Raw genomic sequence first — 24,835 nt, 5'->3', positions numbered from 1 at the left:
TATTCTCTAGGAGCACAAGCTGACTTATTTGCCAGGAACTTTTGATATGCTTTCATCTTTTCCTTCAGTGCCTCTAACTTCCTGTGTCCACCATGGAGTTCTGATTTTACTATCCTTACAACATGCCTCTCTGGCTGAATCAAGCAATGTTTTCTTCAGAGCTTGCCACTGAATCTCCAAGGTTTGGTTCCAGTTTTCAAACTCTTTCATTTTTTCTTCAATAATGCTCGTGTATTTTAGTCTATAGTTCACATCTGAAAGCTGCTCAACTTTTATTCGCTTTAAAACTTTTTTACATGTTCTTCTTTTCAATATGAATGATGATCACTTCCAATTTCAAATCCTCTATACACTCTAGTGTTCTGCACCAGTGAGAAAACATCACTATCAACAATAACAGTCAATTAGGCTTTTCATATTCCTTGCCTCTTCTCTCCATGTGAATCTATGGACATTTTTATGTTGAAACATTGTGTTAGTAATAACCAGTCCATGTCCTGAGCAGAAATGCAACAAGTATTTGCATTATTAGCGTTGCTCTTTTCTCCAAATTTTCCCAAAATGTATGTCTGACAATCATTTCCTACTCTGCTATTTAGATCCCCAACAAGGATCAACTTTTCCTTTTTCATTGTGTCAAGTTGCTTTCTCTAAAGCCTCTAAAAATTCTTCCACTTCTACCTCAGTAAAACCTTCTTTGGGACTATAGGCACAAATAAGTCTCATTGTCCAGTTCCCCATTCTGATATTTGTCCACATCACTCTACTTGATATTGCATGCCATTTAAGAAGGTTAGCCTCATATTTTGTATTGAATGCTATAGCTACTCCTCCTTTTCCCTGATTGTTATTGCCTGAATATAACATTTTGTATTTATTGCTTAGAAAGATCTCACCAGTTTCTGTCTTTTTTGTTTCAGTCAGCCTTATATCATTCTCGTACTTATCCATTTCCTCAGCCAGTTCCATTTCTTTGGCATTCAGGCTTCTTATGTTGATAATACCAATCTTGAATTCTGGTGATGCTGAGTTGGGGCATGATATTTACATTGAAAATAAAATGGCCACTGATGGGCATGAGAAAATGTTATCATTTATTACTGCACTGCAGTGCTTTTTTACTGGAAAAAAAGCAATGTACAGGGTGTTCGGGATAAATTTGACAGTTTCGTAAGGAAAAAGAAAATCTTCTTTGTATCTATTAAATTTAATGAATTGACAAAAAAACATTACAGGCAGAGTTAATTACAATACTATCAACAAGATTTACTCAAAATAACCACCATTAGCATCGATCACAGCTTCAATTCTGCTTCGGAACCTCGAACAAGCTGATGCTACAGTCTCCCTGGGAAGGGCCGCAAAAACTGTTTTAATTTTATCCATTAACTGGGCTTTTGTATTACTGGAAGTGCGATTGGTGTCTTTTTCAACTGTGCCCCATACAAAATAATCCATGGGGTTAAGGTCTGGGGAGTTTGGAGGCCAAACATTTGGACTGGTGAAGTCGTAGAAATTTTCAGACAACCATTTTTGACTTTTCCCAGCGTTGTGGCAAGGGGCCGAATCCTGCTGCCATACATACGGCCTACCATTGGCTACCCTTGTTATCCAGGGCTTGACTACAGTTAGCAACTCCACGAACAAAGCCCGAATTCCAATGCCAGGGTTCTTCAACACCTGTTCCTGCAGATTTGCGAGGAATTCTGCTGTACGAACGCAATCAGATCGTCTGCTAGGGATCTTTCTTCTTGCTTGATTGTTTTTACTGTATTCAGGGAGCATTGGGCAGCAGTCGTAATATCCTTATTTTGATGGCGGGCACGAATCATCATGATACAAGTTATTCTCTTCCATGATTCAGGTGGGTTCCAGCTATCCATCCTTTCTGACATCTTGTATATGAATGAAGAAGGGTCCAAACTTTTAAATGAAGAGAAGTGTGTGTTAATACATGTAACTTACGGAAAAATATAATTAATTATAAATATGTCAAATTTATCCCGAACACCCTGTAGGAATCAATTTTTTTCTTTTCTTTTTTTTTTTTAAATTTTGCATAATTACACTTTGTTGACTGACACTGCATTTTTTGTTCTCAAAGAAATGCATATGCCTGAGTTTTAAAACTTCACTGTCTGTTCTAAATTAATATTTTTTATTAATAATCCTAGTTAGAATTCAAAATCACTTCATAGAATGAATGCTTAATTTTTGCAATTATGTAGTTTTTCTATAAAAAGGAAAACAACTCTTTATACATATCACAACATTTATAATGTTATCTGGTATCCAGTATACTCTCAATCGTTCTCATAATCACTTATTACAAACTGAAATGATTACGAAACAAATTGTTATATATCATTAATCTTTCTGCATAGCATACGAGTAGGCTAATAATAATAATGTCATTCTTATCATTATTTTTGATGTTTGGGTGGTAAAAAAATAGCAAGGAAATAATCTTGTGTACGGTGTTAAAAAAAAAGTTGCCATGAATAAAATTTGCTTCTGAAAAGATCTCATATCATGAAGGACAAGAAAACTGTATATATTTACTGCTAAATTTTGATATCAGGTGACATTTCTGAATTCTGAAAAAAACACTCTAATCAAAAATATTTGTAGTTGAATAGTTAGCTAAATATCACCTCACCCCATTAAAAAAAAAAACCTGAATTGACTATGTAAGAGCTGCAATTTTTTAAATCAATATTTTTTTTTAATGTATACAAAATTGCATAATATTAAAAAAAGTTTCAATATTATGCAATTTTGTATACTTTGCAAGAAAATAAATGATTTTTGTATAATTATTTGTATAATTTTTGTATAATAATTTGCAAGAAAATAAATGATTATTCAACTCATTTATTTCAATAAATATTATTTGAAAACATTTTTTTTTAAATAAATATTTAACAAAATTATTTTCATTGCAAGCATCTGAAAATATTTCAAAAATAATTTCAGTAAAATACTTGTTTCATTGTATTGATTTAAAGAAGGAGATTGCAAGTATTTCCAGTAATAAATACATAATAATCAATAAATGATAAATTGCTCTGCTGTATGACATGTGAAAATGAAATTTGATCCCATAGTGATAGGCCAATCATCATCATCATGAACCATGGGTGCACTTGCCCATTGGTGTCCAATGCCTCCTTCACTATCTTCTTCCATCTTTCTTTGTCCAGTGCACAGTGTCACAGTTTCTATATCCACTCCACACTAGTCCTTCATGTCATCTATCCATTCTCTGTATGGTCTGCCTCTTCTGTTTACACTGTCCATAATACCAAACATGAATGTCTATCTTCTGGTCCTCACTCATTCTGCAGATGTGTCCAAATAATTGTAGCTTTCATTTTATAATCTTCTGCATTAGATTCTCCTTTGGTTGTATCTTCCTATAGAGCTCTTCATTTGTGACTTTCTGTACCCATCCTATTCTTAGAATCTTCCTGTAACAAGCTCTTTCAAATGCCAAAATTCTTTATCTTGATTCCTTATTTATTACCCACATTTCAGATCCATACAGTGCACTGCTAAAGATGCATGTTTCCAGTACTCTTAGTGTTGGTTGCAGGCTGATCACTTTACTTTTCCAGATGTTATCCATGACCTACAGATTTGTTCTTCCCTTTGCAATCCTGATCTTTATTTCTTTTTTACAGTCCAAATCATATGTCATTTTACTTCTTAAATATGTGAATTGCTCTACATTTTCTATATCAAGTCCATCCACTCGTATCTTTTGTTTCATGTTCTTCTCACCAAATACTATTGTCTTTGTTTTTTCCAAGTTCATAACAAGTCCAAATCTTTCCCCTTCCTTGTTTAACGGTTTCAATGTTTTTTGTAGTTCTCTTTCGCCTTCTTCAATAATAACAATGTCATCTGCAAATCTCAGATTGTTAATTCTCATCCCATGCACTGACATTCCTTTTGCATCTTCCTCAATTTTATCCATTGCCCTTTCTAAACATGCGATGAAAATGCTTGGTGATATTGGTCCCCCCCCCCCCCCCCCGTCTAGTACCTCTGCTTGTTTTAAACCATTTCCCCAAATCATCACCTATTCTAACTGCATTCTTATAAACATCTTTTAATATAGCTATTAGTTTTCTGTCATATGATTCTAGCACTGCTAATGTCACTTTCTGGTCGATACTGTCAAATGCCTTCTGAAAATCAACAAAGCAAGCATATAAGTTTTTGTTTTTTCTCCTAGCTTTCTCTGCTATTAACTACATTGTCAAAATCTGTTGAATTGTAGTTCTATCTTTCCTAAATCCTGCTTGCTTGTCTGTAAGGTATGCTTCCAATCTCCGTCAGTCCTAGTATATCACACCGATATCTCTTCATTTCTTCGCGAAGTAGTTCTAGCTTTCCTGACATCCAAAGTGTCTGTACATTCCATGTTCCTACTGATAGCAGTTCTGTTCGTTTCAGTTTCTGTTTCCTTTCAGTAGCCCACTTTTTGATCCAATCCTGATCGCTCAATTGGCATCACGGACCTTGTTCATCCGGGCGACATCTGAGCCGGCATGTTTTGCCGTTGATTGTGTAGACACAGATGAAGACAATTATTCAGTTGTTCAGTTTGGTTTGGTACTAATCAACAACTGGAAGAACTTTTTTTTTAAACTGTTCTAAGTTAGTCAATCTTTGTTATGGAAAAAATAGGTGGTACATGATAGCTGGCTTCCTAACTACCTTCAAAAAATTAGTAGTAAAGGAGTTCTTACTCCCTTTGGGGAACAAAAGGCATCAGAGGATAGAAGATAAACTATTACTAAGACTGATTTCATGGCATATTTCAAAATATATTTATTTTATTTTCACACAAGTGAAATTCATTTTTATATCTCCTGTGAACAACAAAATTAATACAATATAGAGTAAAATGTTACAATACTGAAAGGCAATTCCAAGTAAAACAGTTTACTTTTAAGTAGTGAAGTCAAAGGTTCCAACTCTGTTACAGTTAATCCATTAATGGCTCTAACAGTAAGGGATTAACAGAAGAGAAGAGTATATACACCATAAGAGAGAGCAGCTCATGATTTTATCCTTGCATAATCATGTGATTCATGTATTTCATCTATTCTGGTCAGTAGGGAGATTAAAAAATATATCACATTAATGTCTACAAATAAACTTATTAAAACATAGCTAATATTTTGTGGCAGTCTCTGTCAACTTCCAAGTAAAACAACATATAGAATATATTAATCTGAAACAAAGAATACTATAGGATGTATTATTAGAGATCAAGTAGAAAGCATGAACATGTCATGTGTACTGTATATATACTGTATAACTGCAGTAAAGTTGCTTAAGTACAGATGATTCAATTAAGAAGATGAGAAGCATTTTCTGTGGCATGAGGTAAGGCTGAATGTTAAAACAACAAAACTGCATGATAACCATAGGAATAAACTTCAATGAAGTACAAATGTTTCTATGGTTATTGTGTAACTTTTGTTTTATAGTTATGCCACAGATACCTTTAAAGATTAGACTTAAAACTGAATGTTGTGATTTCTAGTGATGACCTCCTACATCCAAGGAAACAGGCAACACACTATGCTTTTTCTTTTCATATCTGCACATTAGATGGATATGTTACAAATTGTGGCATGTGTTTCAAATGAAACCAAAACAGCATTTGGGAGGGGGGGGGGGCGGTTCAGGTTATTATTATTATGTGACACCTCCAGGGAGTCCAAAGACTCATCGATGGAAGGCATCTACTCTACAACTATGTCTCCACTACTCACTCAATCCACCAACGCCATCTACCGCCAACAACCACCACTTTCACAGACAATCACAAACATCAATGCCCATGTCAGGATTCGAACCCGCAGCCTTTTGGCTCGAGAGCTAACTACTTGGTCAACCAGGCTGTTTCTGATTTTAATCGTACAGACAACACATTTCATTCATCATGAAGATTTTGGGTAAGTGATATTAATTTAAATTAATGTAACCTTTTGAAATTTAGATGTTAATTCTGGATTTTAATTTTTAATGAAAATTTCATATAAATTCTTTCTCTTTTTTTATTATTATTTATGTTTCTCATTATTGTTTGCATTTGTACTTTTTCACGTTTTCATACTGTGTGCTTTATTTATGATTCTTTCCAATCTTTTGTGCTCTGTTATCATGTTCAATTTCTTACCATTCTTTCTGTTTTCTGGCCTTAGTTTACTGATGTTAGCTAAACTTTTCCTCCATTTTTTTTTAATTGTTAGTTTTAATACAAAACGTAAAATTCTCTCCTTTTTTTTGTTTCTCATTGTATGCATTTGTACTTTCTCACGTTGTCATACTGTGTTTTATTTATGATTCTTGGCAATCTTTTGTGTTTTGTCATCATGTACAATTTCCTGTCATTGTGTTGTCACTGCATGATTTCCTGCCTTTCTTTTGTTCTGTTTCCTGTTCTTTGTTTACTGATGTCAGCTACGCTTTTCCTCCTTTTTTTATTTCTTAGTTTTAATAAAAAAAACATGCAAATTTTATGCAGTACCTCTCACATGACATAACTCATAAATTAAATTCAAGTATGATATTTGAATAATATCAGGGAAACTAGATTTATTAAGGGGGGGGGTAGATATGCAGACCTTAGGGAGCCAGTTGAGTGTATGAATGAGTATAATATGCCCAAGCAAATAAGGACAACAAATCAGAATGGGATAGTTAATATAAGGTATCAAGGTAGGGATGGGACTAACGGGGGTCTGCAATTCAGGTATACTAATGCTAGGAGTATTAGGAACAAGAAGGAAGAATTTTTGGCCTTGGTTGGCACTTCCAGACCACAGGTTATTGGCATTGGTGAAACGTGGCTGACTGAAGATGGTATAGCTAGTGGGATTGAATGTGAGGGGCATAGCATATTCAGGAATGACAGGGAGAATAAAATGGGGGGAGGAGTATTGTTGATGATAGCTGATGAGCTGCAGCCAAGGAGAATAGAAGTTGAATTGCAGGATAGAGAAAAGAGCACATTTGAGGCCATTTGGTGTGAGATTGTGACTAGCAGAACAAAATATACAATTGGGTGCTGCTATAGACCAGGTGATGGAAAAGATGGTGGAGATAGTATGCACAAGCAAATAAAAGAAATGAGTGGAAGGAGAGTAATTATTATGGGAGATTTCAACTATGGTAGTGAAATTGGAGTGAGGAGAGGACACACGGGAGGAAGGAATTGGATTTTATGCGGTTATTAAGGGATAACTATCTGCGACAGCATGTAATGGAAAATACTAGGGGTCAGAGAGTGCTTGACCTAGTAATTGCATCTGAGGATTTGGCTGTAACTAATATGACCACATTGCCACCAATTGGTAAAAGTGATCATAGGGTCTTGACTTGGGAGGTGGCGAAAGGTGTGGAGTTTACAATTAAGACAGGGTACATGTGGAATTATCGGGCTGGAAAGTATGTCAAGCTTAGGAGTTTGATTGGTTCAGTGCCATGGCATGTACAACTGCAAGGACTAGAAGTTGATAGTGCATGGGAGGTAGTTAAGAAGTGCTTGCATGAAGCAATGGCTGACTGTATACCTAGAGTCCGAATAATAAATCAAGTAGGGGTTAAATGGATGAATAACACCATTAAGCTTGAGCTGCAAAAAAAGAAACAACTATGGAGGGAATTTAAGGAGAAAGGTGACCGGCAGGCACATGAACGCAGGCCAAAAGGGTAACGAGTGTGGTAAGAAAAGCAAAAAAGGATTATGAAAGAACATTGACCATGCAGGCTAAAGAGAATCCTAAACAGTTTTTTCAATATGTTGCAAATAAAAGAAAAAATGTATATGGCAGAATGATTTTAAAGAATGCTGATGGTAGGGAGGTAACCGAATCAGTTGTTATAGTTGAGTTACCGAGTGAGCACTTTGTAAGAATATATCATCCAGGTGATGACATTGCAGAAATGAATGAACCAATTGATTATACGGGAATTGTGGTGAATGAAGTGGAGTAGTCTATTGCAAAACCTCAATGTCAATATATCTGTGGGATTGGATGGTATACCAGCTCGTGTCGTACGTGAAGTCGCTAAAGAATTGTCAGTACCCTTGACCATTTTGTTTAATTTGAGTCTCGGGTCTGGGTTAGTCCCGAGGGAGTGGAAGGAGGAGAAAATAGTTCCACTGCATAAAGGAGGTTCCAAGACTGCTGTTGTAAATTACCGACCAATTAGCATATCAGGAATCGTTGTCAAGGTCTTGGAGAAATTAGTCAAGAAAAGAATACAGGATTGGATAGATGAAAATGGGATATTGTATGGGGGACAACATGGTTTTGTGAAGGGTAGATCATGCCTCAGTAACTTGCTCACGTTTTATAACAAAGTGACAGCTGAACTGGATAAGGGTAATGGGTTTACAGTGATTCTACTGTACCTTGCCAAGGCTTTGACAGGATACCACATGGAACTCTAATCAGTAAACAGGAGCAGATGGGGATGGATATAGGGTTGGTGAGATGGATAGGAGGGTGGTTGATGGAGAGATATCAGAGAGTGGTTTATTCAGGAGTTGAGTCCAAAAGATGGCTTGTGACTAGTGGTGTGCCGCAGGGTTCTGTTCTTGGACCACTACTTTTTAATTTGTTCATCAATGATATAGGAAAGGATCTGAGAGGAAGTGTTCACTTGTTTGCTGATGATGCAAAGTTGGGTAGAGCAATTGTGAGTGCACAGGATGTAAAAAATTTTGCAGGATGATTTGGATAGTTTGGAGGACTGGGCTAGGGAAAATGGATGTCAATTTAATGTGGCAAAGTGCAAGGTTATGCATTTTGGGGTGAAAAGATTAGCAGCAGTATATCACATTGGTGGAACCGTACTCCAGGAGATTGATGAGGCCAGGGATTTGGGGATGTTGGTAGATAGGGAATTGAAGTTTAGGGGGAACATTGCAAAAGTGGCTAAATCAGCTCATCAAATCACTTGGCTTCTAAAAAATACTTTAACAAGCAGGGAAAAAACAAGTTATTGTTCCTCTGTATCGAGCCTTGATAAGACCCCATCTAGACTGCTGTGCCCAGATATGGGTACCATGGTTTCTTCTTGATGGGGAGGAGGTGGAGAGGATCCAGAGACGAGTGACCAAGATGATAGCAGGTTTGTGGAATGAACCTTATGAGAACAGGTTGAAGATTTGTTGGTTGTAAAAATTGGTCGATAGGCAGAAAAGGGGTGATATGATTGAGACATTCAAATTACTGAAGGGTTTCTATAAGATTAATCCAGAAAATATTTTTGATAACAGGACTGGTGGTGGAGGACTAGGGGCCATACATGGAAACTGGGCAAGAATGTGGTTAGCAGGGGTGTTAGAGCTAGGTTTTTTACTTGGAGAGTGGTGAATGAATGGAATAAGCTGCCAGAGTCTGTTGTGGGTGCTATGACCGTGCATGAGTTCAAGGCGAGGTATGATAGATACTGTGTGAATGTCGAATAGTTGTTCTTGACATGATGTTAGGGCCTCCCTCGATGAGTCTGTTGACTCCTTGGAGTTGCCTGTAATAATAATAATAATATTCATTCAATATTACTGTTTGCAATAGTAAGATTAAAATAGCAATGGTTCAATGGGAAATTCTTGTAGCTTTTACTTAATGAATAAGAACTAGGATAACTAATTTGATACTAGCTTATTTCATCGCCATCAAATTCCTGATATGTACCCTCAGGAGGTGTACAGGATATTATGATAGAACTACATGAAAAGTTACATCATTACTAACTTCATATCAACAATTTTCCTCCAAATTAATCTGTTATCTGTCAAGACTCCAAGATTTTGGATCATCAGATCAGTCATCAGATCTTATATTTCTATCTTCTAAGGCACATCTCCCTTTATCAATCCACACTGATACAGGGAGGAATGATCCAGAATGTCAGGAAAAACATCCACAGGAAGACTGACATTGTGATAAAAAAAAATTCTTTGATAACTTTTCCCATTCTGTTTAAGTGAACATATCACCTGAAATTAGCTCTGTTAACACATTCCTGAATGCTTACAACAACAAGTTCTTTCCTAAATATCGTCATTTTTAATATGATATTGGCATTAATGCCACCCATTAGCTCCCTTAATGTTTCTCCGAACTCTCATATCTGTAGTCTCCAGTCTTTGATCAAGTGTTTTATTTCTAACCCATATCCATAAGTTAAAATTGGTTTAAACATTGTTGTGTATACAGCGTTTAGCACTTTGACTAATTTCTCTCTTATTCCATACAAATTTATTCCATTTACTTTCTACCATACCAGCTTTGCTAATTTTGTTGTCTCTTTCCATATTTAATTCTCCATCTTTGCTAAAAATTGTGCCTAAATAGCTGATATGTTTTACCTGTTCTACAGGTTTTCTCTAGAATGCAGTTGATATTTTCAATGCTTCTATCTATTTTCATTGCCTTTGTACTGCTGATTTTCGTACCAAATTTATCAGCAGTTATTCACTTTAGTCAGGGAATACTGGAAATTTGTACTGGCATATTTTCATAGATTAAAGTGCTGTAAGGATTTGAATGACCCTCCTACATTTAGGGTATCCTAACAAACTCTTACACATTTTACTAAACTGTAACAGCTTGGGCAACAAAATTTGGTATATATTTTCTTCCTATCATAAAAAAAAGGGTTAGGGTGGGCATTCAGTTTAGTCAATTCCCACTATAAATGCAAATCTACCGATCTCCCAAGTGCTTGCAATTCAGTGCACATTGGAAGAAGCAAAAATTTACAATGTATACTAGCAAGCAATAGCAGTTACCCAATGTGCTTTTATTTTTAATTTATAACTTTTGAATATTGCTTTTACATCTGTGTGGTTTTCATAAGAGCTCCCTAAAGATAGTGGAATCTGTACAGAAAAAGATGGTAGGACTCATTAATAACTTCTTTTACACTAATACACTTCACTCACATTTATGCATGCACTCAGTTTCCACTGCTCATCAGAATTAGCATCAATTTCTCCATTCTCTGTCCATTCAAACACATGCAGCAACTAATCAACACTCCCTCACAGTGCATCTGCAAATTCACAGAACAAATTTCTCCTCTTTGGTAATATACTAGTACCATTCCATGGTACTAGTACATTACAGATTTACTAATTTCTCATGATGGGTGGGTTCCCAATAACCTAACTAGGAACAACAGTAACATTAAAGAGCTGGTTCCAAGATAAAAGAAAGAAGGTCTCCATCTGGCTTTAGATACAAGGATAGCCCTGTTTAATATTTGTAGATTGAAATCTAACTGCTCAGCAAAACCGTTCACAGTTGCATCCTCCCCACCCCCTTCTGGCATCTTTTCCAAATATTTTAACCATCACTGAAGTGTTGAAATAATGAGTTCTGTGGTAATATGACTGCATTTGAAACATGACATAAATTAACATATATTTTCAGTTTTATTTACATGCATTTTTACAATGTTATGCAAGTACCTACTATCAATGAAGCCTGTCATAATACAGTATGGTGCAGAAAAAAGAAAAGAAAAGCCACTAAATAACTGAATGTCAAAATTCAGTAGTTTTTTTTTGTACCATACCATACTTCCAAGAAATGCCTGGAGTGGGGGGGGGGGAAGAGTTTCGGTCTATGGAGCAGGGTTTCTAGCTTACCTAACACTTACTTTATCTATGATGTTATATGCTGTAGATTTACAACCTTTTGTTGGTGGGATTATCATAAAAAAAAAAATAAATAAATAAATAAAAGTAATATTTAATTTACTTTAATGTAACATTAATCACCATTATTCTGCAGATACTAAGTCAAATAAACTTATTTTACATATTCCTCGATCATTACCACATTTAATAATTTAAAATCATTTCAGTTTCTCTACCTTAGCATTTTAGTGTAAAAATGAGTAAAAACTATCTTCAGTTGTACTTTCTATCTAATACTCCCTACATTTAAGTGTGATTTCTCTCAACAGTCAGAATATTAGAACAACTTGAGAAATAGTTTTTTGGAAAGTAATTTTTTCACAAACAATTCTGATTTTTTCATAAATGGTAACAATATTAATTAAAGCTAAATAAAATATAGAGATTTACCTCTGCTGTTTGTTTATGACAAATGACAAAATACATGCTTGATAAAAATGAGATGATAAAGAGCCAACTGGAATGTCTTCTTCCTGAAGAAGTGAAAGAGTTTCCTGAGGTCCCAAATTTTCTAAGACTTTCCTGGAAACATTCTCCCAAGTCAAAGTTATCCTCCAGCCTTCAGAATATGACTCAGTTTTGAAAGGTGTTTCAAATGAATATTCTTGTTTACATACAAGGCAAATAAAATTACCAGGAACAGAGTGCTGTTTAGCAACTAGATGTAATAATTGTTTCCAAGCTTCTCTAGAATCAGGAATAAAACCTACAATTAAAGAAGTAAAAGAAGAAATATTGAACCAAGACTTATTGAAATAATTGATGCTTACTGTAACATTTACAAACAATTTTCTATCATGTAATTTCTCCATTACTGATTTTTGAAAGAGAAAAATTAAGAAACACACATATCAATAATTTATTGTTATGGTCATGTTACTCCATAATGGAATGTTTTTATTCAATTCAAATAAGTAAATGCTAAGAAAATATTCTCATTCCAAACTCTGCTGTTTCACTCTTCTGCTGATTTGCTTCAAACACTTTATATGCAATTAAATAAATTAGCCTTTTAGTAATCAATATGTATTTCTAATTCTTTTATCTTAAGATAGTTACATTAAATTATAAGTTATCAAGTGTAAATATCCCAGAAGATAACCATGTATGACTAAGTATGATTAATTTTCATCATCATTATCAATTTCCTGATTTTTTTTATGGTGCTCCCACACAAGAAAGGTTATTTGCAAGCCCAAAGTACATTTTTGGGGGGGGGGGGATGCTTAAGGATCAAAGCTGTAAAACTGAGAGGAAACCACCACATAGCCTTTTAAAGGAATGTGGAGAACCGACGAGGGCTTCTGACCTAATGTCCAATCCTCAACCCTCTCATGATGCACCTTGTTGGGTATCTACCTGAATACCGAACGAATGAGGATCGGCTGGCAATTTGGGATTTAGCTGACCAAATTGTATTCTTATTGGCTTAAACCAATATAGAAAATGATGGTACAACATGACAAAATTTCATGCTGGATGGGGCGTCGCCCGGTTAAACAAAACCCCCGTTGTTTTCGCCAGAGAACCAGGGCAAACAGCGAAAAGTCAGCTACTGGAACAAATCTGAAAACACACCCCAATTCAACATTACCAAAGTTAAAGATCTGTACTATCAACATAAGAAGCCTGAATGGCAAAGAAATGGAGCTAGCTGAGGAATTAGATAAGTACCAGATCGACATAATAGGAGTGACTGAAACAAAAAAGACAAAAATTGGTGAGATCTTTCCGAGCAATAAATACAAAATGTTATATTCAGGCAATGACAATCAAGGAAAAGGAGTAGCCATAGTATTCAACACTAATACATGGCTAATCTTCTTGAATGGCAAGCAGTCTCAAGTAGAGTGATGTAGGCAAATATCAGAATGAGGAATTGGACAATGAGACTTATTTGTGCCTATGGTCCCACAGAAGGTTCTACTAAGGTAGAAGTGGAGGAATTTTTGAGGCTTTAGAGAAAGCAACTGACGCTGAAAAAGAAACTGAAAAAGAAAAAGTTGATCCTTGTTCAGGATCTGAATAGCATAGTAGGAAATGATTGTGAGACATACAAAAATATTTTGGCAAAATTTGGAGAAAAGAGCAAAGCTATAATAATAATTTTATAATAATATAAAAGCCATTATAATAATAATGGCAAATACCTGTTGGATTTTTGCTCAGGACTTGGATTGGTTATTATTAACACCATGTTCCAACATAAAAATGTGCACAAATTCACAAGGAGAGAAGAGGCAAGGAATAAGAAAAGTCTCATTGACTATGTTATTGTTGATAGTGATGTTTTCTCCCTGGTGCAGGACACCAGAGTGTACAGAGGATTTGAAATTGGAAGTGATCACTATTTAGTCTTGAGCAGGATAAAATTGAATTTCATATTGAAAAGAATAACATGTAAGAAAGATTTAAAGCGAATAAAAGTTGAGCAGCTTTCAGATGTGAACTGTAGACTAAAATACACAAAGATTATTGAAGAAAAAATGAAAGAGTTTGAGAACAGGAACCAAACCTTGGAGATTCAGTGACAAGCCTTGAAAAAAACCCTGATTGATTCAGCCAGAGATGAATGTGGTGAGGATGTCTCCAAGGAGAGAAAAATCAGAACTCCATTGTGGACACAGGAAATTAAAGAGGCAGTGAAGGAAAAGAAAAAAGCATATCAAAAGTTCCTGGCAAATAAGTCAGCTTGTGCTCTTAGAGAATACAGAGACAAATGTAAGAAAGCTAAACACTGTGTAAAACTAGTTAAACAAAAATCATGGGAGGACTTTGGTAAGAACATAGAAAATAAATATCAAGAAGGTGGCAAAATATTCTGGAGGTTGTTGAAGAAGCTTAGAAATGAAGGAAAGTTGTAAGTGCTGTAAAAGGAGTTAAAGATCATAAAGGTGACATGAAATTTAGTTTGGTTTTTTAAAATACCGGTTCCTTTTCAGTTTTGATGGTATTTATTGGTTATGCACCTGAAGAAGTCTAGTCTCAGACGAAAATAGTAGTGCAAATAAAGTTTTTATTTTAACCTCGTTTCATGTCATTCAATATTATTAAATATGTTATCAAACTGAGTGAATTTTCAAATGAACATTTTATATATATATATATATAGCCTGTTGTTTTGTGTTTCTAGTGTGTGTGTTAATGAAATATTCTGAAAACTTTATTCTAGAGGTACAGAATGGATTTAGAAAAGGACAATCATGTATAGACCCAGCCTTTTGCCTAAAATTAATAGTTGAGAAAAGAAGAGAATATAATTTGGAAACACACATATTGCATTTATTGACTTTGAAAAAGCATTTGACAAAGTTAAAAGAAACATATTATTTAACATATTAAAAGAAAGACAAATACCAAATAATATCCTAAAAGCTATCACAAGTATATGCGAAAATAATCAAATACAAATAAGATTAAATCACGAGCTATCATATACAAGAGAGATAAACCAAGGGGTCCGACAGGGATGTCCCCTCTCAGCAACTCTTTTTAATATCTACTTAAATGAAATAATAATAAAATGGAGTAAAAATTTACACCAAGGAATTAAACTTTCACCTACAGTTAACTTAAACACTCTCCTCTTTGCAGATGACCAAATAATAATTACAAATTCTGAAGATAACTTACAGAAAGCTATTTTAAATCTAATTGAGATATCCAAAGATTATGGTATGATAATATCAACAGAAAAATCAAAAACTATGGCCTTTAAAGGACAAGATCCAGCAAGAACTAAAATAGTAATAGATAACAAGATCTTAGAACAGGTGAATTCATTTAACTACCTAGGATGTATGATCACTTATGAAAATGAAAAAGATATAAACATAAAAATTGCAAAATATTTAAAAATAACAGGTGTAATTAACTCTATATTTAAACCAAACCTAGTTCAAAAACAAACCAGGCTAAAAGTATACAATACATTAGCCTTACCGGTCTTAATGTATGGAAGTGAAATCTGGACAATAAAACAAAAAGACAAACTAAGATTAACAACAGCAGAAATGAAGTTTATGAGAAAAACTGCAAAGTATACCCTATTTGATCACAAAAGAAACGAAGATATTATGAAAGAATTAAACCAAGAACCAGTAATAGAAAAAATTAAAAAATATAAACATAAATGGATGGAACACGTTCAAAGAATGAAAACAGAAAGATTATCAAAACAAGCCTTAAAGTACAAGCCATTAGGAAAAAGAAAACCAGGACGTCCTCTTAAACGATGACTTCTAAGGCCGGAACAGGCCATGCTAGGCCATCCTTGATACGTATGATGATGAGTTTGAAGGTAACATAGTTTTTTTTGTGTGAACATATATCGTCGTTTTCAGTTACCACTTTGCATAATTTTATAGTGATGGGCAACTTATTAAAAAGTAGAAAACTGTATTGCTGTCATTTAATTAAGGATCAAAGCCAGATAACTGGGAGGAGACCTCTATATAGCCTATAAGGAATGTGGAAAATGGACTGGGATTTTTAGCCTAATGTCTAGTCCTCACCTTTTAGAAGTGTGATTCCATTAGTTTGTTCAGTATCCAAGGTGGATGGATACCTTGGATACTGAAGATGAACTGGTTGGGACTTAGTCAACCAGATTATATTCTGTACTGGCTTAAACCAAAACAAGAATGATGGTAGAAAAATTGATGAAATGTCATCCCAAATAAGGTATTGCTCAATTAAACAAGGTCCTACTGCTTTCAAGGAACCAGGGTGAAGAGTTAAAAGTCAGCCACTGAAACAAATCAACATAAGCAGAATTGAAGGTAAGTATTATCAATAAAGCAGCATCAATGGAAAAGAAGTGGAACTGGCAGAAAAATTAGTGAATTACCATGTAGACATAATTGGTGTTACGAACCAAAAGAATCCAAAAGGTGTGAAGAGAGATCGCCAGAGCAATTGCACCATAACAGTACGAAAGCCACTTCGGCTAGCACTGTCTTTTAATGCATGAGGCATGAATAGTATTGTTGAAGTTACTAGATGGGATTCTGATTTAGAGGCATTTGCAGTCCTCAATGCGTTGGTGGTACATGAACTTAAAGACATTCAGTTCATGCATTTCTCACAGTATGACTATTAGCCAATACGTGTTATTCATAACCTTGGTAATGCCAGCTATGGATTAGGCCATTCAAATGTCACACTTTTTTCTGATAGTAAATTTAACCAGATCAGTTCCATTGCTCCTTTCTTAACTTAGCTTATATATACTCCTCACTTATCTACCTTACTACTAGTCCTTAAGCCTACTATAATTAGGCTTTGCATAACATTCTTGGGTGGAGACAAATCACACTGTCAGAGATCGAGTCTCAGTAAATCGCAGTATGGTGACTACTCTTCAAAGCATGACACACAGACCAGTACCCAGGTAGTCTGTGAATGATTTGGTGCCTGCAGAGGAGGTAGCAGCTGCATAGTCTCAATGGCTACCTTGATGCTTCTGTTCTAGTGGCCTCATGCCAGGCCGATCACGCTGTAATAGTACAAAAGCAACTCTGACTAGTGCTGCCTTTCGACACACAAGGCACGAATGGTTTCATTGCAGTGGCCAGACATGATTCTGCCTCAGAGGCATTCATTCATTCATTCATGATCTCACATTAAGGTGTGATTCTGCTAAATACAGTCAACTCTCACTATAGCATACATATCCTTTGTAACAAATTCATTCCTACAACAAGTTAATGAAAATTAAGTTAAGGGGATAATAAATCCGTCATTATTTTAAAGGCGGATACAAAGCTCGGAGATCGAAATCTAAGCGTTTCATGTCAAAGAACTATCGGAGAGTCCAAGCGTAAGTCAACACCTTGGCAATAGGGCAACTCGGAGCAAAGGTGGAGCAAGTTCCATCACTATCCTTAATATTTTCTCATAATGTAAAACGCAGCTCCTAGGAGATGTATTACTGTTTTACATTATGAGGAGAGATCACTACCCAGACCGGTTTCGACCTTTATTGAGGTCTCATCAGTGAGTAGGTAGACCTGGATAATACCAAGGTTTAAGCGAACCGAACTTACATATACTCCTAACTAACGAATTACCAGACCGGTGTACCCATATATTATTATTACTACGATAAAGAGCCAAGAGGCTATTTTTCCGGCGGAGTAAATTAAGTTAAGGGGATAATAAATCCCTCATTATTTTAAAGCCGGATACGAAACTCAGAGATCGACATCTATCGAAATCTAAGAGTTTTGTGCCGAAGAAATATTAAGGATAGTGATGGAGTTTGATCCACCTTTACTCCAAGTTGCCCTAGTGTTGTACCACCCAGGTATTGACTTACGCTTGGACCCGCCGATAGTTCTTCAGCATGAAACTCTTAGATTTCGATCTCCAAGTTTTGTATCCGACTTAAAACAATGAGGGATTTATTATCCTTAACTTAATTTATGCCACTGGAAAAATAGCCTCTTGGCTCTTTATCACAGTAATGATAATATATGGGTACACCAGTCTGGCAATTCATTAGTAGGAGTATATGTAAGTTCGGTTCACTTAAACCTTGGTATTATCCAGGTCTACCTAGTCACTGATGAGACCCCAATAAAGGTCGAAACTGGTCTGGGTAGTGACCTCTCCTCATAATGTAAAACAGTAATACATCTCCTAGGAGCTGCATTTTACATTATGAGAAAATATTAAATTTTTCTTGGAGCAAAGGTGGAGCAAGCTCCACCTTTGCTCCGAGTTGCTCTAGTGTTGTACCACCCAGGTGTTGACGTACACTTGGACTCGCCAATAGTTCTCCGGCATGAAACGCTTAGATTTCGATCTCCGAGTTTCGTATCCGGCTTTAAAATAATTAAGGAATTATTATCCCCTTAACTTAATTTATGCCGCCGGAAAAATAGCCTCTTGGCTCTTTATCGAAGTTAATGAAAAGTACTGACTAAATTTCATAGGTACAATATTAGGTACCTAGAAGATAATCAAGAAGTAATAAATTTCATTAAACTCCCTTCCAAAATTCCAATAAATCAATGCCAATAAAAATGATCAGATTAGAAAGAGAACTAAGTCACAGAGACTCTTCTGTACACTCTAATACACAAAATGATCTAATAACAGAGGGGAATGTCTAACAAAGAATAGAAACAGAACTAAGTCATATAGACCCTTGTGTATATTTTAATGTAACACAAAATGGTCTAATAACAGGGGGAATAAAAAAAAAAATCATTCATCAACTAATCCATTTAAGAGATATAACAGATTTTCCAGTTTGTCTGCAGTACACAAACACAAGGCCCTTGATGTATTTCTGAATGTCTTCATTCTGTGTCAAAGAATGGAGTTCGTTTTCAGGAGAATGTTGCAGTTCGATATATGATTTAAAAATGGTGTGAAGATTATATTTATACCGTACTAACTTGGGCTGTCTTTTCAGATGAACTCCAGATATAAAGAAATGGAAAGCATTTTGCTATATATTGTATGTCAAAAAGTTGGGAGGTAACATTTTACTTATTTTGCAAGAGTTGTAGCTAATGGATAAAAATGTAGGGTAGATCATTGCATTCAGTAGCAAAAGCATCAACGAAACCTAAGTAGTGTCAGTGTTTTTAGGTATTTTTAGATTGAATCTAGACTGAATATTATTTTGAGTAGAGATTCATAATTCAGAATTTATATCTTGAGATTTTTAGAGTTTCATCATGTATTTTGTTTTTAGTATATCTTGTCTGTGCATTGTATTATGTCTCAATAATGGCAGTCAATATAAATCAGTTAGCTGATACTTTATCATCTAATCCACCACTATTTAAGGACTACATTCTGCATAGTATCCTACAAGATTTTATAGCATGTGATGCTTGTGGCATGTTCGTATACTGGCAAATTAAAAATGTGGCAGATAAGAGACCAGGGCATGCAAGTCTGTATAAAATGTAGAAAATGGGAGAAGCTGGGTGATAGAGATATAAGTATAACCAATTTCAGTATCAGCAGTAGCAGTGCATCAGAAATGAGCGAATGTTAGCAGAGATATATACAAGTAACATGACCAAGGGTGAGGAAGGCAAGTGTGACATGGAAATGGATATATAAAACAGTAAGAAGCGTAGCAGATTTGGAGGATAGTGTTGATTAGGTGGGTGAATGTTGAGCAAGGGGGTAGGATGCATGGAAAGAGATATAGGTACTGAGAGAAGACGATAAAGGTGTGAAAAATGAATTGAGAGAGATTAGGAGACTGGAAAGGCCAACTTATGTGAGGAACAAAAGTAGGAGTGAGAAAGAGTGAGTGTTATGGAAATGATAGGAAAAAAAATAGGAGAACCAGGGAAAGGAAGGCAAGATAGTGCAAGAGCAAGGGATGAAAAGATGATAGCAAGTAGGTGAGCGAGAGCAAGGAGGGAGAAGGTCAGAAGAGAGAGAGAGAAAGAGAGATGCGAGTGAGAAAGGAATGAACAGTTCAGTGAGAGGTGTGATTTATGGAGATTCAATGATTCATGGAGTGCAAAACAGAATGTTATCACATTTCATCTCACTTAATTGCCATAAAGTGAGATGAAATGTGATAATGCAGTTGAGGAGGAGGAGCAGCAAATAATAAATAATAACATGATAGCAAGAATGTGTTGAAAGAGAGGATTAGATTATGTGGATACCTGGAGTGCAGCTGAGGATAGAAGAGAGCTGTGTGTGTGTGTGAGAGAGAGAGAGAGAGAGATGGAACTAGGAAGGACATAGGCATCCAGAGAGAGACTGTTGTTTCTGGGCAAGTTAAATGTCAGGACAGGGAAACTAGATTGCTGAGGTGCCCTCTTGTGAAATTAGTCATTAGGAGATAGAATTATGTATGGAATATATTGTAGAATTAAACAGTCTGGAAGGAACAATACAAGTATAGTATTACACTTTGAGATACAGAGATATAAGGCTATGTACTGTATTGGTGGAGCTATACTTCAGGAAGTGGATGAGATTCGAGATCTTGGAGTGATGGTGGCCAGTGGACTGAAGTTGTGAGGGCACATCGCATAGCTGCTATGATAAAAAATACATTGAGGTGTAGGGATAAGGAAGTGGTGGTGGTGCCTCTATATACAGCATTGGTCAGACCACAAGTTTTCATTGAGATATGGAAACACTAGAGTAGGTCCAAAGATGAATAACCAAAGTGATATCAGGACTGGAGTGTTGGCTATGAAGAGTGTTTGAGAGAATATGGATTACAGAGGTTGGTGGATATGAGGAAAAGAGGAGATACGATAGAGACCTTCAAGATAGTTAAGGGATTCTATCAGATTAATGCAGAAGAAATTATAAAAAGAGAGGATATTAAGATGGGAAGAATGAGAGGCCATCCCTGGAAGTTGTATAAAGTTGTGGCAAAGAAGGGTGTGAGGAATAGATTTTTTACATGGAGAGTTATTAGCAAATGGAATGCATTGCCTGAGTGCATTGTGTGTGCAGGTAGTGTAAATAACTTTATAAAGTTCATTATGACAGACTTGTTGCTGATTGATGAGAAATGTATGCTAGTATGATGAGAAATGAATTGAGGTTTTTCCAACCAAAGGGCATTCAATATTATTGATTGCATTGTGGAAGTCCATGAGCACCTCCATGATGCATAAGCAAAGAACAAAACGTAAAATGCTTTTTTTTTAATGGTTGATAAAGTCAAACACAAAGAGCAGGGTGGGTCACTAGTGAAGTTTTTGATTTTGCCTTCAGACCAAGTCAAAATAGTCTGGTTTGAAAATTGTTGGAGTAGTTCAGGAAAGGAATTTTTCAATTCAAGAGATCCGACTATATTAAGAAATAATCATGCACAAAATGAGTTAGGATAAGTCAAAGACACTATCAGATGTATTCAAATAGGTATTTAAATCTTTGTACCAAATTTAAATATCTATATATAACTCTCAAATTGATGGATGTGCTTATAGAGTATTTGTTAGAGGTTACTTATATCTCTAGTACATTTGATTAGGTACCATAGATACCATTTCATTCCCTTCTATTCCATTGTACCTTCCTTCAGCTCTATGGCCTATTATAGCCAAGTAAACTCAGTTTCTTATAAACCAAATTTCAACATTTCAACATAAACATATCACCTGTCATATGTGAAGATACATGTTGAGTATTGCATTGTGAAGACACATGCTGAGATACCAACAAAAAATAAATACTAATTTAATAATTCACAGCTAGTATCTCATACCTAATTCATTACTAGATGATAAGAAATTGCTGTCTGCAAGCTGTAATATGGCAGTCTGATGCTGTTGGCTGAGATGAAGCTTCTTCACCATCACAAGATACCCTTGCCAGAAACTGGAAATGATACAAGAAAACAGAATTCACAAAGCTTTTATTCTGAATTAAGCATTATTTTTGAAAATGCTTCAAGGCTATTTAATTAATACTTTTAAATATATACTATTTGCATTTGATGTAGCAATATTAACTAGGCAATCTGTTAGAATCCAATGATGTTATTGGTAGGTTACTCAAAGTTAATATTTGGGTAATTTGCATATTTTAAGATAGTATGGCCAGATTAATCAAGCTCTTCCTTTCTTTATTTACCCTAGTAAATGAATATTACCAGCAATTTAACATTAGGATATACTATCCTACCAAAAGTTATGGGGACATGTACAGATATATTAAAAAAAATGATTTTATGGGCAGAAATAAATAGCACTGGAATTATTGACTTCTAGTCATAACTTCTTAAAGCATTAATTAGTTCCAATGATGACAAGGCCATGCCCTAATTCTCCATTCCAGTTCATACTGTGAATGTTGGATCTGGATTGGGACTCTGTGCTGACCGCTGCAAGTTATTTTCTTCAAATCACATATCTGCAATCATTGTTTTGTGATAACTGCTTGAATAACTTCTGTAAATTGAATGACTGCTATCTATAATAAATTTGGTATGAAAAATCAGAATAAAAAGACAGGCTAAGAAAATAGACAAGACCATTCAAAACATCATCTATTACCCATAAAACAAGTATTATTTATAGAACTAGTATTCATTTTTCATGAAGATGACAAATTAAATATGGAAAGAAAAAATAGAATAAGCAAAGCTGATATGGTAGTTAGCCAAATGAATCAATTTATATGAAATAAGAGAAGAATTGGTCAAAACACTAAACAACACAGTGTTGAAATCATTTTTAATTTATGGATCTGAGAGCAGGGTTAGAAATAAAATATTTGATCATAGACTAAAGCCAAAGAGAGAGCTCTGAGAAAAATTAAGGATGGGGCGAACAAATGGCATTAATGGCAGAATCATACTAAAAATGCACATTGTTGGCATTCAGGAATGCGTGAGCAGAGCTAATCTCAGGTGGAATCATTTAAACAATGGAAGAGGAAATGTTAGCAAAACTAGTGGTTTTTGCAAGGATAGAAAGAAAAAGACCTTGATCTAGGTGGATTGATATAGTAAGAAGTGTCTTAGAAGACCAAAATACAGGTATCATTCGATTTAAGCGGGTAATTAATCCCTCGATGTTACCACGTATATCAAAATCATGTTAATCAAATCTAATAATCAGTGGTAAAAATTATAATTCGTCCATGATCGATTACTGTATTAATAATTCGTTTTATATGATACTCTTTTAGGAAAGATAAAAAAATGAATGCAAAGTAAATGTTTAATAAATACTTGTACCTACATAATTTACTGCAATTTTTTAATCAAAAGAAGTTATCAAGAGTCATTTGAACAGTTTTAGTTTTTTTCTTATCAGCATAAATTCTACGATAACAAGCAAAATGACTCTCCAGACCTCGGCAAACAAGCAATAAAACATAAAGAAAAAACACTGCAAATATAATACATGATGGTACAAATTAAGTGGATATTGAATTCAACATTATTTCATAGCTGAATATAGAAACTACAAGAGTTTCGTGCCAAATATATAGAAGCTAAATGTTTCGGTGGATGCAAGCATATGCAACCTTATGGGCAACTCATAGTAAAGGTGGAGTAAGCTCCAGATCACTTTCCTTAGTATTTTCCACAATGTAAAGCACATCTCCTAGAGGACATGTATGATAAATAAGCCTTTGGCTCTCTATTTCAGTAATACATGGTGGTTTATTTATTTTCAGTTACAATCTAGAAATTATTGAACAAAGAATAAAAAAAAAACTAAACCATACTATACTGACATCGGAGGTCACGGTATAACTCTTAGATACAATTTACTGTAAAATATCACAAACCTTTACATAACGTGTTAAACCAAACTGACATCAAAAAACAATGCGGAATATCACTCGTAATATTTGAATGCACAGCTACTCAAGCTAAACACTGAATTGTGTAAGAATATTTATATTAAACATTTTGCATGCATCTGTCAGATCAGCCGTGAGCTCTGCAGAGTTAAAGGCATGTTAAACAAAACTCTTGCCATGTATATCAAGGGATTGCCGCAATTAATTCTGCCACGTTAAGCAAGGGATACCTGTATAAGTGCTGACAATACTGGAGTCTTGACAGGTAAAAGATTAATATAAGGGGAAACTCTCAATATGAAGTTAGTAATGATGTCAACTTTTCATGTAGTACTATCATAATATCCCTCCCAGAGTACATATCATGTACTGATGATATGATCTGCGATATGGAGCATTATTGTGGTATATGAAATGTAAATTAGTAGTATATGAAACTTGTATTATATGTAAAATTAGTAGTATATAAAAGTTTGACTTGCATACATGAACAGGACCAATTCCTATAGTCCTACAGAATGTTGAGATACTTCAACATTCTGTATTGTCCAGAATGTTGGGATACTTCTCAACATTCTGGACAATGCAATGCTTCCTAATTTGCAACATGAGGACTGTTGCAGTCATTGCAGCAAAAGGAGGTCCTATATCTCACACTAGTGTCTGTTGAATTCATATACGAGAAAGGGCACTTCATAACATTCCTCCCTTTGAACTACAACTGAGACAACACACTCACATTAAAAGTATTTTTCAGGAATCCAGCATATCCAAACACATTGATCAGACTTTGGAAAATCATGTAGTTTGACTTGCATACATGAACAGGAC

At 35.1% G+C, this 24,835-nt stretch overlaps 1 protein-coding gene across 1 annotated transcript in view; it reads right to left on the bottom strand.

Moving 5' to 3' along the window:
• The window catches only part of p (WD40 repeat domain-containing protein pink), a 306,375-nt gene that overhangs the window by 59,105 nt on the left and 222,435 nt on the right, over positions 1 to 24,835 (bottom strand). Inside the window, exons 18-19 of the mRNA XM_090396034.1 lie at positions 21,954 to 22,066; positions 12,131 to 12,446 (exon numbers count right to left, since the gene is read on the bottom strand). Of these exons, the coding sequence (XP_090252160.1) occupies positions 12,131 to 12,446; positions 21,954 to 22,066 (429 nt within the window). The remainder of the gene's footprint in view (positions 1 to 12,130; positions 12,447 to 21,953; positions 22,067 to 24,835) is intronic.

The sequence above is a fragment of the Typopeltis vanoorti genome, chromosome 7 (assembly GCF_054136105.1).
Source record: "Typopeltis vanoorti isolate ZY-2024b chromosome 7, IOZ_Tvanoo_1.0, whole genome shotgun sequence".
Lineage (NCBI taxonomy): Eukaryota > Metazoa > Arthropoda > Arachnida > Uropygi > Thelyphonidae > Typopeltis > Typopeltis vanoorti.
This window is presented reverse-complemented; position numbering and strand designations above follow the sequence as displayed.